Source organism: Vanacampus margaritifer, chromosome 7, assembly GCF_051991255.1.
Source record: "Vanacampus margaritifer isolate UIUO_Vmar chromosome 7, RoL_Vmar_1.0, whole genome shotgun sequence".
Lineage (NCBI taxonomy): Eukaryota > Metazoa > Chordata > Actinopteri > Syngnathiformes > Syngnathidae > Vanacampus > Vanacampus margaritifer.
The window spans coordinates 22,861,527-22,881,830 of record NC_135438.1 but is presented as its reverse complement, the minus strand read 5'-3'; the positions used below and the strand labels follow the sequence as shown (position 1 = coordinate 22,881,830).

Below are 20,304 nucleotides of genomic sequence, written 5' to 3'. Positions count from 1 at the left end.
GGATAGCATGCAGAGATATTAGTGAAAGAAGTGCAAAAGGTGGTAGATTGATGGAACACTCGTAGTGTTCAACTTCCAACTCCAAGAAACACAGTACACGAATGCAACACAACATCATAGATTCTTTTATTTAAGACTTATCTGTTCAGTAATAGTGGCCACTCTTAAAGAGAAAATCTATGCATTTAGTTCCCCTCCAATGGGTTTGATGAAAAGATTAAAATTGCATTTTTCTTTTTTCTTTTGCTGTGTAAACAAATTCAAATAATTTGAAAACACAACTAACTGCAAGGCCCCGTCGGAGCAGGAAAAAAAAAGGAATGGAAAATCCGCATCTATCGAAACTGTAAGGCATCTATCTGCCTTTGAGTATACCTTGACTTGCAATTTCTATTGTAAATCTGAAAGTATATTTTTCTAGGGATATCAGATACCAGTTTTTTTCAGACACTCTTGAGTAGTCACCAATACCAAATACCGATACGACTAGTACATAAAATTCCTCCCCAAAAGAGCAATGACAAATACATTTAAAGAAAGACCTATATATCCCAATATAGCATTTTTCCTTAAAATCGCATGAAATTAATGGCATTTTTGTGTTATTCTTATTTGTGATTTCTAGATACTCATTTTAGAACGGCCACCGTCGTGAGTATCGATACCTTAATATATAGGCAAACACATTTCGAGCAAGCACCTCCCCTTCTCCGCTCAAAGCAACGCCGGTGTGTGAAGTCATCCCAGCGATCAAACATGCAGCGCGTAGCGTTATTTCACATTTTGTGTAGTGTTGTTCCGATACTGTTTTTTGGCCCCCGATACCGAGTTCGATACCCAGCTTTGCCGTATCGGCCGATGACGATACCATACCGATACCTATGTTTTGTTTTTTTCTCAACATGAAAAAGCTGTCCTGCCATTGGTTCAGAGCATTCAAGGGGCAATAAGATATCTTATCGGCATGCAGTGAACATGTCACACATCAGTGAATGTCGTGCATGAGCAAGACACAAGATGCTGCATCCAAAGTCCTATATTAGCGTCAGAATTAATGGTATCGGCATGTTACTTGTTAATACTCACTGATATCGATACCACTGTTTTAATGTAGTATCGGGTTCTCTGCCGATACCACTATCTGTATCGGAACAACACTAGTTTTGTCTGACCGTAGCATGAGGCTGGTATTGGCACCGATACCTGGTATCGGTACTTGCTCATCCCTAATTTCTTTGGGTGATAAATTTACACCTTCTTTTAAATCAATTTTTTTCTTAGCTGGAAGCATTTAACCAGATGACAAAGAACAAGTCTCATCATACCCAGCCAAATCCCTATTCTGACACAAAGGTAAGCAACTAACGAACGGTACTTCTATTTATAATGTCGAGTGCCAACTATATGAGTGTCCATGAAGTTCCAGATCGGGTAAAAGATGCATTTCCAATCCAAATTTTACCCTGTAAAGGAATCCCACTGGAGTCTAACACAATTTCCTAGTCTTCTCTGCGACACTTTCATGCACTCCTGAAAGGATTCTTTCAACATAATTCTGCAGCTCCGTCATCATGATTATTTTGGTTAGAAGTGTCCCGATGCAACCTTTTCACTTCTGACACGATACAGATATTGCAGCCTAGAGTACTGTCCAAAACCCATATCGATCTGATAAGACATCATATGCTTTTATTTATTTTTATTTTTTTAATATGAATTGTTAGAATAAACATGAGCAAGTGATACTATTCAAACTAAGAATAGTCAGCAACATAATTTATGAGAAAATAGGACCCATTTATTCCACACATTTGGATTCCATTAAATTCAACCTCAAACGTGAGAATGTACTGCACTTGAATAAAATAAAGACAAAATAAATTAAAGAAATTTAAATGTTCAAAATTTGATGGTGACAAGAAAAACGTTTTGAGAACATAAAGAGGGTTTGAGACTGTCTGGCGAAAAAGCAACACTCACTACGTGCGCACACCCTCACAAGCCTGCGCCTCTCAGTGAGATGTGAGCTTTAGATTGGACAATGCCCCTCCAATTCGAGAATGCAATCAACATAATTGTTCAACCTTTACAACTTTGGTGTCTCCCACTGCTCTGACGTTTAGTCTCCACACTATACTCAGAGATCCATGACTCCTCACCCGTGATACAATATTTAAGGTGGAACAGTTTTTGAAAAACAAGAACACTTTGAACATGTCAAAAATTTCTTTGCGACGAGACCGTTAAGACTGTTTAGAGAACCTTTAGGAAACGTTGCGACCATGAACAAACCCTGACGTGGAATCAACATTTGTTAGTCGCAAATGTTCGTCCCTCAGTGGGCTGCGTGCTTAAATGCTAGCCAAGATGCATGTTGGTAGAGGCTCCTTGTTGCTCTTTTTGTACTATGTCCTTGTTTATGCTCTTATTTATCGGTTTTGCAAACATTTGCTGTGCGTGCCAGGAACTTAGAGACTGGCGAAAGGCACCAAATACCTGTTTCGAGTGCCTTTCATCACGCACCTAACAGGACCAGATGGCCAGCGTACGTGCATAAAACAGATTTCCTTTTCGTCCTTCTTATGCATCGGCGATCTTGCGTTGGAGAGATTACAATTCGATAGAAATCGCTACATTAGTACAAATATGTCAGTTGATGGGCATCAAAACTTATTTAACTTGAGGTCTTATTTAGGAGAGTAATGTATGTGCTGTCCTCGCTCCGAAGCTTCTAGATTTCACCAGCTAGACAGCGAGTTAACGACGTTCCAAATAACCAGATTTTGTTTTCCTTTTGGGCTGTTTATTTGAACAATGGCCTCTGACCTTTACCCTCTTTAGGTCGTCGTAAAACTAAAAAAAACAATAACAAACAATGTGTATTAGCTAACTGTACACGACACACTCTCATGCTAATAGCTAGTTACATTACACAACAGTCTCTTATCTCTAATACTGTCCTAAATTAACTAAAATGAATACACAGTGTTATTTTCTTAACATCACATGTACTTACGGACAATTCTTGTCTAAAGCAACAACAAAACAGGATCCAACAGTTCGCGTAGCACATAAACGAGTCGGCGTTGCGTGCTGCCACATTGGAATTCTCTCTTCTACCAAAACAATGAACAAAGCAACCCCTGGAGGGCGCTCTAAGGTTGCGCAACTCAAACGGTGAGCTTCTGAAGGGCAGCATAATGTATAACGTCAATATTTATCATCACAGTAACTGTTTTATATACATTGGTAGGCTTAAACATAAAAAAAACACCACACATTCTTTTAAATAATATATGCATGCATTCATTACATATTCTAAAAATTAAACAAATTTAAGAGAGATAAAATGTACTTTAATTGACATAAATGTAATTTTTCAGTTTATCATTGCAAAAATATTTTAGCAGTCCAATATATTAATATGACTTGATTTTCGACTTGCTTGAATAAAATTTGACTCGACTGAAATTTTTTTGACTTGAGTTAGTTGATTTTTTATTTATTTTCTGGCTTAAAACTTGAATGTTATGACTTGAGACTTTTACATACATATGTGACTAATGGGTACACAGGTTTATTGAACCTTTTGCCATCCAAGGGAAGAGCATTTTCTGCCGGTCCCTATACGCTGTGGGCAAAGCTATACAAACAATTAAGATATCTTTCTAATTAATAAACAATATTTAAATAACAACCCTAATAGTTAATAATATTTCTGTGAGAATAGTTAGTCTTAATTTCCCTTTTAGCCTAACTATACGTTACATAATTGATTCTCCCAAGTGTCAAAGTGTACTGAACCAAACCAAAAACCGTCACCTCAAATGGAGATGCGAACTGAAATGCGTTTTTAGTGAACTGTTCCAGTCCGCCTTTGTGAAATATATATAAAAATGTAATAGCATCTTCATAAACATGTTGTGAATCAAGAAATTATATTTTGAGGCATATAAGGAAGGATAAAGACATTTTAGAGTTAAACTTTGAAAAATGTTACTTTTTACAACATTTGTTTTCTTAAAAACAAATATTACCGTTTAATCGCAACTGCCAAAAATTCAAATACTAAGATCAGTCAAAGTAATTGCTTTTCAAAAGGAAATTCAGTAGGGTGTGTCTTGTCTGTTATTGATCAAATTATATGTAAATGACCCATATTTATTTAGTCATGCATTCATATAAATGCATTAGGGAGAAGTTCAACGGCTGCTGCAGAGATCTGAGGTCACACTTATAATGTATAGTCCAGGACGATTACATTGAAGGGGGAACCTTTTAGTTTGGGTTTAAAATATATCTTTGGGGCACCAGAACTTTACTGATGCATTTCATATGTCTGTATACAGTATTGGTACAATTCTAATGATATAACGTGGAAGTAAAATCACACTTTTTTTCTTGTTCTTTGTGTGCAGATATGTGACGTTTGACTGTGAACCCTGACCCATCCGTTGGATATAATGGTCAGCATTTTGGGGGAGGGGGGGCGCAGGGCAACAACTGTTTTTAGTTACCTTTCATCATTTGTAATGAGTGATTCTTTAACAAAAAATAAACGTTATACTTTACAGTAAAGAGTTTTTTTCCCCCTTGGGATAGATTACGAATCATACCATTAATTTGCTAGATCAGTGTTTCTCAAACCTTTACACCAAGTACCACCTCAAAAGATATTTACCAGTAGCTCTCCAAGTTCCATGAAAATGATCATTAATATACAGCGGCTAAATCGGCCCAAGTGTTCCTCAAAATGAAGTCAAGAGTTTTATTTAGGAAAAGTATATTTGATATTTTTGTTAGCCCTTGCAATATGCACAATTTGAACATCACTTTCAGCATCACTGGGCTAATGATTGTGTACAACCTCGCTCAAACCCTTGCAAAAATTGGTTTAAAAAGTTTCTATGACAAAGAGGAAAGAGCCAATTATGAGAGAACAGGCGACTAACATTTTACAGACAAAAGATGTCCCCCCACCCCCCCCAATGATTATCAGGAGGTCTATTTAAATTAGGGGTTACTGGTGAGTCATGACTGACATTTTCTAAACATGCACTGTGTCACCGCTAAGTACTTCAACACACATGTATGAGGTGGCTTAAAATAGTTTTTGCCATAAATAACTAGGGGAGGAGACAATAAAAAGTTAATTACTGCTAATTTGAGTATTGGTGGACTGGTGGTCTTCTGGTTAGGACTTAACTGGCTTGATCCATTCTTCCTGTGATTGACAGGTAATCACTGGGCCAAAAACAAATTAATTAATAAATGGATGCATGCAAGCTGCTGAAATTTAGTTAAAGCAAATTAATCTTTAATATAGTTAACAAAAGTCATGTAGAAAGTTCCTGTCTACAGTTCACCTACAGTAAGACAATACGATCCACTTTAAAAAGGTGTTTAGCCCATTAAATCCGTGAGCGCTCCCGCGCTCTTCCCCTTTTAAACCCGGGAGAGCGAATAAGTAATTTTGTTGCAAAGTCAAGCAGTGTTGTAAAGAACCTCACTTGCTCCTTGGAGATGTATCATCAAGTCACAACTCATTGGATTAATATGGAAGCGTTGCTTTTGATTGTATTGTCATTCTAGCTCAATTTTACGCTTATTATTTGCCAATTTTATGGCTAATACTTGTAATGCCACATCTACAGTAGTATGGCGGACGCGCTGACATATCGCTCGGAACGGGCAACATGTCTGCAGCAGAAATGAAAAAAAAAAAAGAACAAAAGATCTTTATGTTAGATGTTTCATGGGTTTGTGGCTCCCATGATTTCTTTTAGGAAATGGGTTCAAATGGCTCTATAGTTGCCAACCCCATGTCAGCTTCTGAAAATAGAACGAACGCCCCGATATTTCTCATTTTATGGACAAGTTTGCCTTTCCATAGAAGCGTTCACTACTAGGAAAATGCTTTTTCCATAACATACTGTATTGAGGCAATCATTGTGATATTTCCAGATTAGAGATGTCGGAATACATTTTGGTGACAATCTAGTTTATTGACATTAAGCGACATAAGAGTTTTTACGCGTTATAGACTGTCCTGTGTGCAGTCTACCGCAGTGTCCTCGGCTCTTGTTTTTTGTTTTCTTTTGTTTTTACAAATACGCACATACTAGTTTACAAACATGCCATGCCACATTACACAATGCCACACAAAAAACTCACAGATTCACTTTGAAAAGTTTTTTGTCAAAATTGCCGTATTTCTCGCCTAACATTTTTACAAAGGCCGTGATAGGCTGTTACAGATAAGACTGGCTATTAATCAAACCAGGTCACACCATTGTTTCTTTACATTTTAATGTCTTAGTGATAAACACCTCAACGGTAATATTTTGCAACACAAAAATAGCTATTCTGAAATAAAATAACATTTGCATTGAAGGGGAAAAATGTGTAATAAAGTCCTCAGCCTATAGTCCGCTTGTGGGGACAGGTGTGCTTCACCTGTCTTATTAATAGGAATGCGCTGTGTGTTAGAGTTCATCTTTCTCTTCTCCTTGGCAGTAGCATGATGCTCTCTGACTGTTCATGTAGGGTCTGCAGCCCAGAGTCCACACCGTGTTGAACAAAGTGTCTGCCACCGTTTCACATGCTGATGAGAGAAAGTGACAGACAAGAGGCAGGCACAGTGCATATCAGTCTTTGCAGCAGAGTAATCAAAAGTACTTACCAGAAAACACTGTTTAATATAATTGCAGGTTTTATGCATTTGAGAAACTTTTTTTAAACGGGTTTTCAGAACTGGGCCTTAATGGTGATTGCGTCGGCTGCTTTAGCTCCATTTTGTTAGGCAATGGTGAATAATCCTCATATATGAATTACAGTATATTATTTTAATACATTTCCACTCATTTGTGTATAAAAAAAACCCCACTTTGTCTTGAACACAAATTGTCAACTCATTGAAAGCATTTAAAAGGTCCTCAAATTTTCAAAAGCAGTCCGTTTCTACCATCCAGGAGATACAAGGAAATTAGATAACATTCAGCTGACAGACTCAAAGGAAAGTCAGTTTCCTAAGTGGCCCTTGGTTGTAACATTTCAATGAAGAAATTGTGTGTAGAGAGGATACCAACCTTCAACTTTTGACACAAAACCAAGGCTCTTCTTGAGGTCGGTGCAGATGCTGTGGAGGCACCAGCGGAACTTGGAATCGCAGCGGTACTTGTTTGAGCCACAGGTATCATAACACATATCCAGCTGATTGCAACACTTGGTCATGGCGGGGATCCCCATATCCATCTGGGGCACAACACATCATGAGCCATGAAAGATTGTAAAATAAATGAACGTTATATTGAGTACAGTAAAGATCTATTCTGTTGGATTAATGACAAAGTAGTTTGGTCAGGCAGTTTCTTCTTTTTTTCTAAACATTTTTGGGAAACGTTTTGAATGTTATGAAGTGCATACCCCCTCTGGAACAGGAAGACCAAAGAAGTATGAGCTGCACCCATCAGGCTCAGGCATCTGGTACCCGGGACGTGGAAGTGGAGCATGACCTGAGAGATGTTAAGAACTAAACATCACATTCATTTATTCATGGGTGCAAACACACATTGATAAATCAGATATCACCACATGAAACCTATTTGCTATCAGTTGAGGTCGCAGTCCAATTTGTGACCCTCCCAGATGATAACAACATTGATTATTCTAATGAATTTACAACATCAGGTCCTGTGAAAGGCTGTTGTACTTGATACAGTAAATGACTAAAACTAGGTTTTTACTGTGGAATTTTAGTATTGTGATATTCATCTGATCAGCATGCCCAACTGACAACTAAGCCGCAAAACAAATTGAAACAATGCAATATATTTCACTTGAAAACTGTAAAGCTCTGACAATGATGGATCACTCGAACCATATTCTGCCAAATTATACTTGTTGCATTCAATAATCTAATTTACCGTATCGGCAGCGGTATTGGCAGAGTCCATCCCGGCCACCCATGAACTCCAGAATGGAGTCAAAGTAGCCAGTGGCAGCCTCAAAGCCACCCCTCAGCGAGTTCAGGCCCCATTCGGTGTTCTCTTCGTCCTCGCCATTGGATGCTGGAGATGGAGGTGACGCTGGTGTGTCAGTTTCCTCGGTTTCTTGAGTGACAGCACTGCAGAGGAGCAGTAGCAGAAGTGGAGCAACAACAGCCCAGCAGGTCATCCTGCAGCTCATACAATTCAGCGCACATAAACTAAGAGCTCACAGGCTGAATAGTGAAACTGCATGACCTGAACTTTGAGCGTGCAGAGGACAATCAGACGTGGAAGAACAAAGTCCAGGTTTTGTCTTGCAGGATTTATAATCACTCTTTGTGATCAATGGCACACACTCATGTTGTACCCCAGCTTGTTCAGGCTGGTTTTAATAGATTTAGTCCTGTTAATTTAGAACAAACTCTTGTTGCGACTCATTTGGGCTTCAGGTCCAGCGGTAATGTCTGGAGTAGATAATAGAACAACAATTGTACTGCATCTAATGTGGAAATGGGGCAAAGGCATTTAAAAAAAGAAACCACAGAGTTAGCCAAAAGTCAAAATTATTATTAATTTTCTTATGTGGAAAGCAATCAGACTGATTTGTGTTGTTTTGAGGAGAGTTTCAACTGTTTTTTTTTAAGCTTAGTTTTGTTCCTCAAATATATATTTTTGTAGCCCGTAGTGCTCTTAATTTGCCAAAGTGATTTTGAATACCACTAACACGGGGGTAACAAAGTTAACCACCAGTATTATTTGCAACTGTGTGATTACAATATACCGATATCGATGTGAAACAATATTGTACCTATATTTAAAGGGATACTTGACTCATGTAGCTATTTTCAACCACAAAAAGTTAGATTTGGTCTATAATTAATTTGACAACCTTATTTGTCATGTACAATTAATACCTTCAAAAACACATTTTGCCACTTTGTATCGACTGAGAACGACATCACAGCTCACCTGTTTTCTGGGTTTGGTCATAAGACATTGACCAACTGAGCCATGATTGGTCATTACCTTAGCCTGAGCACACATGTCACTTTCAGTTGACAGCTAGTGGCAAATATGTGTTTTTCAATGTGTACTTGAAAAATAATGTCAAATTAATTATAGACAAAATATTAACTTCTTACTGCTGAAAATAGAAACATGAGTTAAGCATCCCATTACACATTTTATAATGGCCACGTGTCATGGTATTGTGATCCTTTCTGCGTGTTTTACCTTGTCCTCTTGATAGTACAGTAAAGTGCACCAAGTGCTATGATTTAGTTTAACTGAAAGGAAGGCACATTAGTATCTGCTCAAATTCAAGTACTGTAGCGTCATCAAACATAGCGATTATGTTGACCACTAGATGTCGCCAGTATTAGTACTGACTTCTCTAACAAACATTTTGGCATTTGTTATCCAGTTAATTTAGTTGCTCAGCTGCATTATGCTATTGTTTATACTGTGGTCATTTCCAATACACACTTTTATTTATGTTTCTGTTGTCACAAGAAGTTCACAACAGAGAATCGTAGTTTGAACCTATTTAAAAGAAAATTAAAAAAGCTCCGAGGGACAGCGAACGCAGCACAGTTTTGTGACGCAAAATTTACGGGACACGACTAAATTGGAATTGCTCTGTGATCTTGAGTAACTAACTACTACGAGAGCTTATTGATACACTTATTTCTTTTTCTTTCTTTTTTTCTTCTTTTTTTTTTAAGTTTTCTCGTCACAATGTCTTTCACAAACCTCTTTGCGAGTCTATCTGATAGTTGTGAGCAGATTAATGATCAGCCGTCTTTTACAGTCAGGTAGTTCTTGCTGCTCGCTGGGGTTATTTTGCCGTGACCGGCAACTCTCCCACGGCGAAAATAGCCACTTCGTACTACATTTTTGTCACAATAAGTCTTGCAAGTGCTACTCTGACCTCATCTAATTGTTTTTTTTTAGGGACGACATTGGCAAGGTTCAAAGAAGTACTAGAGGCAAAAAGAGGGTGCGCATGGGCGAGCCACCTGGTCCTTTTGTGAAGGTATGTTACTGTTTAAATCCTTCTAAGCGTATTTAGTTATAACCGTAATGTGAAATGCTCACATATTGTCATGAACGCTACGCCTGACTGTTCTTTTTGTTTTATTCTTGGCTAGATAGGGGATCTTAGAGCAGACTGCATGCTTTCCATGTCAGTCCCAAAGATGCTTCAGTTTGACAGCATGATCACACTGAGGATACAGTATACGGTTCACTAATTATTAACATTTCATTTTCTTCGTTTGAACAGCAAAAGTTTAGCCTGATTTCATGTCAGACAGTGAGAATGAAAGTATTTTTATGTAGTGTATTCAAATTTCTGATTTCAACTGTATGTCAACTTTGAGTTGAACTAAACAGACCCATAGGTCACACTGAGTAGGTACATTTGTGAGTAGATTAAAAGCGTATTATTTCAGTTTACATAATATACATTTCTTGCAACATTTTCTTCGTGGGCTGCTGTGAGACCTTTTTAATGTAAGATATGTGTACTACTTTTGGCTCAAAGGTAGGGAAGCACTGCTAAAACAAGTGATACCACCCGCAGGTGTTAGCATTTCATAATTTATACAATTGATTTGTCTGTATTTCTTTCACAGAGACAATGTAACCGGACCCAGGCAAGCAGGACTGATGTTGGTACCTTTTCCCAAGATGATTCTTATTCCAAGACTTTAAACTATCATGCACTGATCACTGACCATGTGAATAAAAGGGCTGGCTTAACTAATGAGAGAGCATATAATTGTGCCAACCAGGCCCATTACAGTGAGCAACAAATTAAAACAAACCACAATGTGAACCAGCAACAACAGAAAAAACAGACCAAACACCAGAAAGGTCGACAACAGAAGCAAGGACAGCCTCAAAATCGAAGGGGGGGCCATCAGACAAAAAGTTCAATGAAACCTGGGGGCAGAACACGGCACAGAAGTAAGACTCAGGTGAGAGTTATTGATGAAAGTGCGTATGCTTGACTTCAAATTCTACTGGCGTGTCCCTTATAATTATTTCTCTTCTCAGACCATCAAGTATTTCTCACCACAGTTCAAAGAGCAGAATGTTATGCTGGTGAATGAACAAATGGTTTGCCGACATTTCATTCATGGAAAATGCATCAAGGTGGGTGATAGTTTTGTGCATGTTAACTCAAAAGTGATATCCAACAAAAGAAAAACATTTCAGTACATGTGTTGAAAAGTTGCTGTTTTCCGTTCTACTTGTCGCAGGGTGACAGCTGCCAAATGCAGCACATTGAAGCTTGCAACAATCTCATCAAAGAGCTTTGCAAGTATTACCTACTAGGAAGTTGCAATAAAGGGGAGCAATGCCCATTTATGCACAATATCCTTTGATGTAGTCAAATAATGTAATTTTGGACTCCACTGTCTGCAGGTAAAAACTTGTACGGTAACATGTTGCATGCTGGGCTAGGCAAGCCAGTGTTTGGTGTAAATTGTTGATCCACATTAGGGTAGAGCCCGAAGTGCATCCATTTTAATTGTTCCCTTGACAGCTGTACACATTCCTTCCCCTGCAAATTTTTCCATAAAAAAGGAAACTGCTCTAAAGGTGAGGGCTGTCGGTTTTCTCATGAGCCGCTTGACGACATCACCACAAAATTGTTGAATGAGGTGAGTATATAAATTTAGTTTGTTCACAATTTTTGTACATTTGATCATACAAGAAAAAGTATGTGAACCCATTTGGAATAAATTTGTCATAAAATTTGATCTGATCCTTACCTATCTCACAATAGACAAACGCAAAACAAATTTCATCTTTTTAATGGGCACACCATTAACATTTACATTAGTCAAAGTCCAGAGTCAGCCAAACTTGATTGCAATTAACATGAGACGATTGGAGATGTTGGTTGCCCTATCAAAAACCTGCCCTATGAAAAAGTGCAGCCATTTTCAGGTTTTATTTCTCAAGAAGCATTGTCCCTTGAAAACCATGCCTTTTGCATAAGAGTATCAGAAAACTTACAGTTAAGAATTACGAACTTGTATGAAGGTGGAAAGGCTAACAAAGGTCTTGCTTAAAGTCTTGACGTCAACCAGTATGTAATAAGACGATTTTTTTCCTTCATTTTTTTCCCTTTGGGGGTTCAGACACATTACAACAGATTTCATCGATCACATCATTTGCAACATTAACATCCAAAAAAAGGGCTGATACTGTAGATTGAAGCCATGTCTTATTAATACCCCGTACCCATAATTTAACACTGTCGCTACTTTCCCTTAATAATGTGGCTGAGGTGAAGACAAATAAAAGACAGAAATCACTGGCGTGGTAATGTCTCAAGTTGACAAATGTACAAGTAAAACATTATTCAAGAATGAATGCCTTTTAAGGACACCAAAGACGAAGCTATTTCTGTCCAAAAAACATTGTGACAGCTCACCGGTTTGAATTTTTACGAAGGAGTGCCTGGATGTTCTACAACACTACTTGGAAACGATTATGTGGACAGATGAAACCAAAGTCGAGTTGTTTGAAAGGAGCACAAGACACATAATCCGGCGTGTGCTTTCAGTTATATATATTGACTGTTGTTACTTAGATGAGGGTCAGGTCATATTTTATGACAAATTCATGGTGAAATCCATAATTTCAAACTTTTTCTTGCAACTGTACTTTACAGTGTGTTCCAAACTACTGCACATTTCTTCCTCGACAGGCAATGGAATTAGAAAGGGAGCTTGCTAAGAAAGCTGAGCAGTCTTCAGTTCAGCCCGAGACGCTAGATGAGCCAGAGGTCACACAAGTTCCCAATTCCTCTGATATACCCCAAGAAGAAAATAAGGGGTCTGATAAATTAGGTCAACCTTTCAGGTAAGTGTTTACATAATCGGCCAATATCTAGAAAGTAATCTTTAAAGAGTCTGCACGGCTGGGCTCATTGTAAAAAGCATTATTTGATTTATATATGTATTTTTTCAGATTTAACTTTTATAACAGTGCCGAATCAAATGCTAATAATACGGAAACGTGCCGTACTGATGAAGCGGAGGGCGATACTGAAGAAGATGTCCAATCAAGTGAACCAGCTTGCCAGTCTCCGTCACTTAACCTGTCTGAACCGCCAGTTTTATATTCTGTTGAAGCGGTGCTGGGACCTCAGTCGTCTGCTGTCTGCAAAACGCCCATAAGGGAAAATCCAAGTACCTTCTCTGTTCCTCCAGTTTTCTCTGGTTGCAGCGGCTCAACAAACCATTGTAAAGTCCCTTACTCGGTTGATGTTGTCCTCGGGGCATCTAAATCCACGAAGAGCTTCACTTTGGGTTACTCACCAACCACTGCTACACCAACGCTACAAGTCGGATCTTATACTCCAACAGGAGAACAGAGTTTAGCAAGCCAAAATAACAAATACTCAGATTTATTATGTACGCAGAATGATGCTCACAAAGTGCTGAGGAAAACTTGGAAAAAAACAGCAGCCCTAGTAGCGCAAGACAATCATTGTGACAATACACCAGTGCCTACTACTACTACTACTTTGAAAACCATCCAAGAAGAAAAGTCTGACGAATACATGAAAACAGGACCCACAAGCCATAAAGCCTCTCTTCATTGTAGAAAGGAAGAAAAGCAGCATCTAACAACAGACATGACAACTTCTGTACAATCCTGCAAGGGGGGGTTTCAAACCCTTTTTTCAAGACCACCTTATTTGACATCTACTCTAAAACATTCCCCACCCGTCAAGTCCCGTCAATTGCATCAGACAAATGATTTACATACTCGTAGTCCGTCACCTCACAGGTTCCCACAGAGCGCTTGTGTTCCTGCCGCACTTGTCAAGCCCTCTTCAGAAACCGGTGCTTGTGGCAGATCCAACACTCACCTTCCTCTGCAGTGTGCCAAAAACACCAAATCTGCACTTTGTTCGAGTGGAACGACAACACGACGTAAAACTGATTGTTTTGGCCCGTCGGCACCTGGATGTAATAAAACCTTGAAAATGCCATTTGAAATCCTTTTTGCCGGTAGCAGCATTGACACTCAGAGTCCAACACCCTCATCCTCCCCCAACCACTTTTCTCAATCGCTCGCTGTTTCTCCCAAATCCACAAACATCAACTGCCAAGATTCTTCCATTGAAAAGATTGTTGTACCAGACAAGCCTCGTGCAAGTTTTCTGTGCGGCCTTTTTAACACTCCTCTCAGTCAACTTGAGACTCGACCGCGCACGTCTCAAACAAACCAGTCGTACCAGCCAGGAGATCCAGCAGCTCTCTTGTCAGACGCCACTCAAAGTGAAACCCCTTTTCCAAACCTAGCCCCACAAGCAGCATCCTCCATAGAAAATGACAGATTAGGAAACGCTCACAGGGCAAAACCTTCCAGTCCTTGTACATCGGCAGCCCATCAGCAGCTACCTGCCACGCCTCCTTCATCTTCCGTTGGTAGGATGACCCAACTCACTGTTTATGAACATCATTCAGTTCTGACACAAGTTGTCTATTTCATCCTCTAGATTGTTCATCAGCAGCCACTTCAAATTCAGTCCTGAAAACACTCTTCCGGTCCCTGAGCCCATATCGGCAAGACAGACTGTAACTCAACGGTATTCAATTCCTTTCCAGCACATATGAGAGGTGGAATACATGCTTGGTAAGTTTTATGATGTACAAAAGACTTCTGTAAAGTGCATGAAAGGACAAACATTTCATAGTAATCTCTGTTGTGCAATAGTTATTATTATTTTCTCCTCATGAACTGCTCAACATTACTTTGGGTCAATCAAGTGACTGTTAGCAGAATGTCATAAATGAATTTCCACTTGTGATTTGGTTTTGCAGTCACACTTTTAATTTGACATACTCATGCATTAATAAAACATTTATTTTAAAATTAATTGTACTGCTACATTTGTTTAAAGGAACATACCACTTAAAGCTGCTCTATGTAGCAATTTGCCCCCAAATATCTACAATAGCCTTATTATTTGACCATTTATGACTCAAACATCTTCAAATTAACACCTAACGCCTGGTTCACATGGCAAGATTTTAAAATTGTCGGCAGACTTGCAAACTGTGAGAGACCCTACACTTGACGAGAAAAAAATCACAGGAGTAAACCGTGTGTGGTGTGCAGTGACACGGCACAATCAACACACGAACCAATTTCATTTATAAATGTTTCCTGGTTATACGGGGAATCTCGCAAAACTTCTCGAGATTAAACGTGACTTTAGAGTAAACAAACATGGCGGACGAGTCACCTTACTTCCTGGTTTGTATTTAGCCAGAAAAAAAGCGTCATAAAAAGAAAACAGCGCAAGCACGTACTTTCTCATGACTGTTTTGATTTTGGATTTCCCACCGTCTTACTCGCTGCCTTGCTTTCTGATTGGCTGCACATCTCAGTCAACCATCTGCGTGCTTGTTTGTTTGTCCTTGGGGCACGCCACACACGGTGCAAAGTCGGGCCAAAACAATCCAACATGTAGATTATTTCTGATTTGAGATGGGAGCGGCCCAAACGACCTTTTGAGTGGCCGAGATCGGTCTGAACACACCACACACTCCAAGATTATCTGTTAAGATTATCTTTTGGATATCCGCTCGTCTTTACGATTGTCTGGAGGGGAGATTCGGGATAAAATTGGGCTAATTCTCCTGCCGTATGAACCTGGCTTTAGCTGTCCACAAGCCTATGGGCCAATAGTTTTCAACTGGATTCAGGTTTGAATTTTCCACCCTCTGTCTCTGTCTGTGGATGTGACGTCATCCGCACTGTGTGTACGTGAAGAAGGGAGTGTGTGGTTTCATTTTTCGACCACATGTGGCAGTAGCGATCCCAAGTTCAATTCTCTGCATTGAGCAGCTTTAATGTTCATTTTCGATCACTCCACGTCAATTCCACTGATGTTGGGATGTTGTGTTAAACATAAATACAAACCGAATACATCCATCCACCTTCCGAACCGCTTTCAATGATTTGCAAATCATGTTCAATCTATATTTAATTGAAACACTACAGAGATAAGATATTTATTTTTCAAATTGATAAACTTCCTTATTTTTAGCAAATAATCATTCGAATTTTATGGCTGCAACACTTTACAAAAATGGCTGGGACAGGGTCATGTTTATCGCTGTGTTGCATCACCTTTTTTCTTTTAACAACATTGAAACTGAGGACACTAATTGTTGAAGCTGGATTGTTTTTCTGTGTTCTCGCAGTATTTGTGAGTTTACAAACTCCAGAGAATCCATCTTGTACCGCTCCCATTGATTTCCACCGATACGAACCACTGGTGGTTCGGACCAATCACAAAGCGACATTGTATTTGGGGGCGGGATATGCAGCTGTGACGAAAACAAGAAGCGCCGAAGCTGTGGGAAGAAACAAACCAAACAATGGCATCACCACCGGTGGACGAATGCGTGGACGCTGCAACGAATTTTGTTCTCGCTGAATTAGTCTCCTGTATCCGCAATTCAACATTGCAAAACCGACAACATTAACTCAACGCCATGATATCAGCTAGTCACAACAGTCGCATGTCGGTGATGACATTTTCATCCTTTGCGGTGATTGGTCGAAGCAAAAGTTAGGTAGACGTGCACACGATTCTGCTTCAATCAGCTCGAAGTGTTGTACAGCATGCCCCGCCTTTCCCGAGCAAATCAACATGGAGCAGTCCCAGACTGATATTGTGGAGAACTCCCTCGAGTGAAGCACAAATCAATCTGGCTATTGCCAGGCTAGTTTTCCCCCTTATTTTTGCTTGATATACAACTTCAGCTGTTCAACAGTTCGGGCTCTCTGTTGTATTTGACGCTTCATAATGCGCCACACATTTTCAATGGGAGGAAGGTCTGTACTGCAGGCAGGCCAGTTTAGTACCTGCACTGCAGAATGTGGTTTGCTGAAATAAGCATTGCCATTGCCACTAACCCAGACCCATACCAGCTCAGTGGCCTAGTGGTAGAGTGTCCGACCTGAGACTGGGAGGTTGTGGGTTGAATCCCCGGTTGGGTCATACCGAAGACTGTGAAAATGGGACCAATTGGCCTCCCTGCTTGACACTCAGCATTTTGGGTTGGAATTAGGGGGTTGACTACCAAATGATCCCTGAGCGCAAGCACCTGCTGCTTACTGCTCCCTCAGTGGATGGGTCAAATGCGGAGAACAAATTTCACCCCACTTAGGTGGGTGTGACAATCAGTGGTACTTTACCTTAACCTTTAACTTTACTATCACAGTGAATGACTGAGCAATTCAGGGAAGCTCCTTTTGTACCCAATCATTGCACCGTGGCACTTCCGTAAGTCACACACCTACGCTGTTTCCGGTTACTGTCACGACATAATAGGCAGTGTCCCAATACTCACACTTCCAACCTTGTGCCCCTCAATTGCGCGTTTCCGTTAATGGGTGTGAGTGTACACAGTTGAGGGGCACAAAGGTGGAAGTGCAAGTATTGGGACACGGCCTATATGTCGCAACAGTAACCGGAAACAGTTTGAACATTAACTTTTACCGCCAAAAACGTTTAATAACTTATACTAAAATCCAAATGAATACCGCCAAAAATGTTAATTGACGTTTACTATGTTGTTGTTTTTTCAATGGGCAGTGCAACCACATCTGTGTAGCGCTGCCTCGTCATTGGGGTTGTAAAATCCCAAAACACCCACTAACTATGGCCAGCAGATGGCAGCATTGTATGCATTTTCAATGGGCTCCCGCTATTAAGGAATTACACTGAAACATGATGAATCTGATGAAATAAACGTTTTCAAGGATGACGTGAATGATCAAAGAGTTTGTCACATTAAATCGAATTCACAGTGTCACTAAACAAAAAAATGTTTGTGTCAAAGTCACTGGTGTGCAGAAAATGTATCTTTTCACAAAAAGCTTATTTTCTCCTTATCTTCAATTTTTGCTCAATGTCACTCAAATTACCTATTTTCAAATGGTTATTACTAAAGAACGGAATAAGGTAGAAACATACTTTTTTCTAATGAAAGAATGGAATGCGCTCTTTCATTTGGGACCCATGTTCATGTAGTCAGAGCACACAATATTCTGTTTGCCTTGAAAGATGAGTTAAAATGCTTGAAATCGGCTGGCACTGTCGGGGTTGTTTTTTGGCTAACGTGTGACAATAAAAGAGTTAATTATCTGGTCTTTGTAGTGTATTCAGTTAAATATAGATTGGACATGATTTGCAAATCATTGTATTGTGTTATATATGTTTAATGTCCCGACTTTAATGGAATTGGGTTTTGTATTAGGCGGTGCGTATCAACATTAATAGTGCAAATGTCAATGGCAACTGATTCCCTGAAAAAAGTTAAGTTGATTAAGTGTAAGAAAGAATGACATACCCTGGTGCGCTGCCATATAGGACATCGACATCGAATGGCGGGTGCCCCTAATGACGTGAATAGAATAAAAAATGTTGCAAGTTTCACTGTAATATTTAATTTGGACATGCATAATATACATGTTAATTGTTTTTTTTTTTCTGTGACAATCGGTCATGGTTTCCTACATGATGCAACCGTAATGTAACGTTTGCACCTGCTTCATGGACCACGGGGCTGCTGCATTCACCAGCCACTGTCGCTAAAAATCTTTGTTCTTTGATTCTTTTTCTCAGGAACGTATGGAACCTGAGATGGTTTGGAATGCTGTCTAAGTTATGGCAATACTTGATGGTGACATGAAGGCATTTTTATGGCACAATAGACCAGGAAACAAGTCCGAAAGGAATAGTTATAGCACACATGATCACAGTGATTAGATAAACTGTTCAAAAATGTCCAATATGGCGGCATACAGGGTATGTCAGTATTTTTATACTTAAACAGTTTTTTCATTGACAGCAGAATCCATTTTGTACATCCTCTGATGATAGAAAATGAACATGCAGTGGTGTGCTCCTTCAAATCAAATGTGGAAGAATTCCAAATAGTCGTATTATGATCTCCTTTTTTTTAAACATCACATCAAGCTAGCATTTAAGCAATGTTGTGTTAGTTTTTTACGTCTACTCCATGTCAAGACAGATGGCAATAGCAATGAGAATGGAACTGTTCAAGAGCACTCCTACAGTTCTACAGTATGCATATCAGAACAGTTGTACAATTATACAGTGATGCATTTGTATTGTAGGGAAAGCAACAAAATATGCCCTCTTGTAAACCCTCTTTTCAGGGTCGTGCGGAGCTGGAGCCTGTTGCAGCTGGCTTCAGGCGAAAGGCGGACTGCACTGGACTGGTCGCCAGCCGGTCATTGAGTGGAAACGAACCAACGCTGCTTGTACTGAAGTCGTGAAAACTACAGCATCACTGACTTGTGATGGTCTAATATTTTTGGTTGGCGAAAGAGCAATTATGAAGACAGAAGACAATAAAAACACATTTACACTCAATAATGATCGACCAACTAGTTTTCATTTCTAGATAACCAACTTTTATTTCTTTTTTTACTTAAATTTAAACTGCTTAGCAGATTGACCTTCCGTTAAATCCATCCATCCATTTTCTAAGCCGCTTTTCCTCACAAGGGTTGCTGGAGCCTATCCCAGCTGGCTTCGGGCAGTAGGCGGGGTACACCCTGAACTGGTTGCCAGCCAATCGCAGGGCACACAGAGACGAACAACCACTCTCACAATCACACCTAGGGACAATTTTGGAGTGTTCAATTAACCTGCCATGCATGTCTTTGGAATGTGGGAGGAAACCGGAGTACCCGGTGAAAACCCACGCAAGCACGGGGAGAACATGCAAACTCCACCCAGGAAGGCCGAAGCCCGGGCTCGATCTCACGTCCTTTGCACTGGGAGGCGGACGTGCTAACCAGTCAGCCACCGTGCTGCCCTTCCGTTAAATATTAGACAATTTCCCTCTATCCACTTTTAAAACACATCTTTATTTTATGGCTTTTGACTCAGAATGAGACTCACAATTGTTTCAGTGTTTTATGTTCCATGCTGTATTTTGTGATATTTAATTTATTGATATTTTATTTACTTGCCTACTCCTTGTTACTAATTTATTTTACTTATTTACTTACCCACTTCTGATATTTATTAATTTGTTTGGTGTTATTTAGTTTTACCTGTCTTTATTTCATGGCAGATTTTGACTTTTATGTACAGCGATGGTTTTAAAGTGCTTTATAAATAAAGTTGAGTTTAGTAGTTTTTGGTCTAAGAGACACCGGTTGCGATTTTACCGACTACAATACTTGTACATTGTCATTGTTTATATAACAATTATATATAAAAAATAAAATA

The 20,304-nt window shown here is 39.4% G+C and overlaps 2 protein-coding genes across 13 annotated transcripts in view; one reads left to right on the top strand and one right to left on the bottom strand.

Annotated features, from left to right (window-relative positions):
* The window catches only part of LOC144054644 (uncharacterized), a 39,756-nt gene extending 20,316 nt beyond the window's left edge, over nucleotides 1-19,440 (top strand). For 7 of the 12 annotated variants that reach the window (XM_077569820.1, XM_077569818.1, XM_077569811.1 and 4 more), the window contains 3 exons: nucleotides 1,282-1,353; nucleotides 9,942-10,023; nucleotides 10,625-10,765. In XM_077569820.1, coding sequence (XP_077425946.1) covers nucleotides 1,282-1,353; nucleotides 9,942-9,974 — 105 coding nt within the window. In that variant the 3' untranslated portion in view covers nucleotides 9,975-10,023; nucleotides 10,625-10,765. The other 5 variants (XR_013294686.1, XR_013294688.1, XR_013294687.1 and 2 more) reach the window with 5 other exon arrangements.
* LOC144054646 (group XIIB secretory phospholipase A2-like protein) lies at nucleotides 6,293-8,243 on the bottom strand. The gene is made up of 4 exons (XM_077569821.1): nucleotides 7,926-8,243; nucleotides 7,426-7,514; nucleotides 7,089-7,254; nucleotides 6,293-6,604 (listed from the first exon to the last, which is right to left on the bottom strand). The coding sequence occupies exons 1-4, from the start codon at nucleotides 8,185-8,187 to the stop codon at nucleotides 6,486-6,488; spliced, it is 636 nt and encodes a 211-aa protein (XP_077425947.1). The 5' UTR covers nucleotides 8,188-8,243; the 3' UTR covers nucleotides 6,293-6,485.
* Nucleotides 19,441-20,304: the final 864 nt, after the last annotated feature.

What these genes read in the sequence shown, in the direction of transcription:
- LOC144054646 (XM_077569821.1), bottom strand. Translation starts at nt 8,187, where the DNA reads ATGAGCTGCAGGATGACCTGCTGGGCTGTTGTTGCTCCACTTCTGCTA. An exon ending in GTCTTCCTGTTCCAGAGGGG is followed by an intron (nt 7,255 to 7,425) that starts GTATGCACTTCA and finishes GTTGTGCCCCAG; the next exon opens with ATGGATATGGGGATCCCCGC. An exon ending in TTTTGTGTCAAAAGTTGAAG is followed by an intron (nt 6,605 to 7,088) that starts GTTGGTATCCTC and finishes TTCTCTCATCAG; the next exon opens with CATGTGAAACGGTGGCAGAC.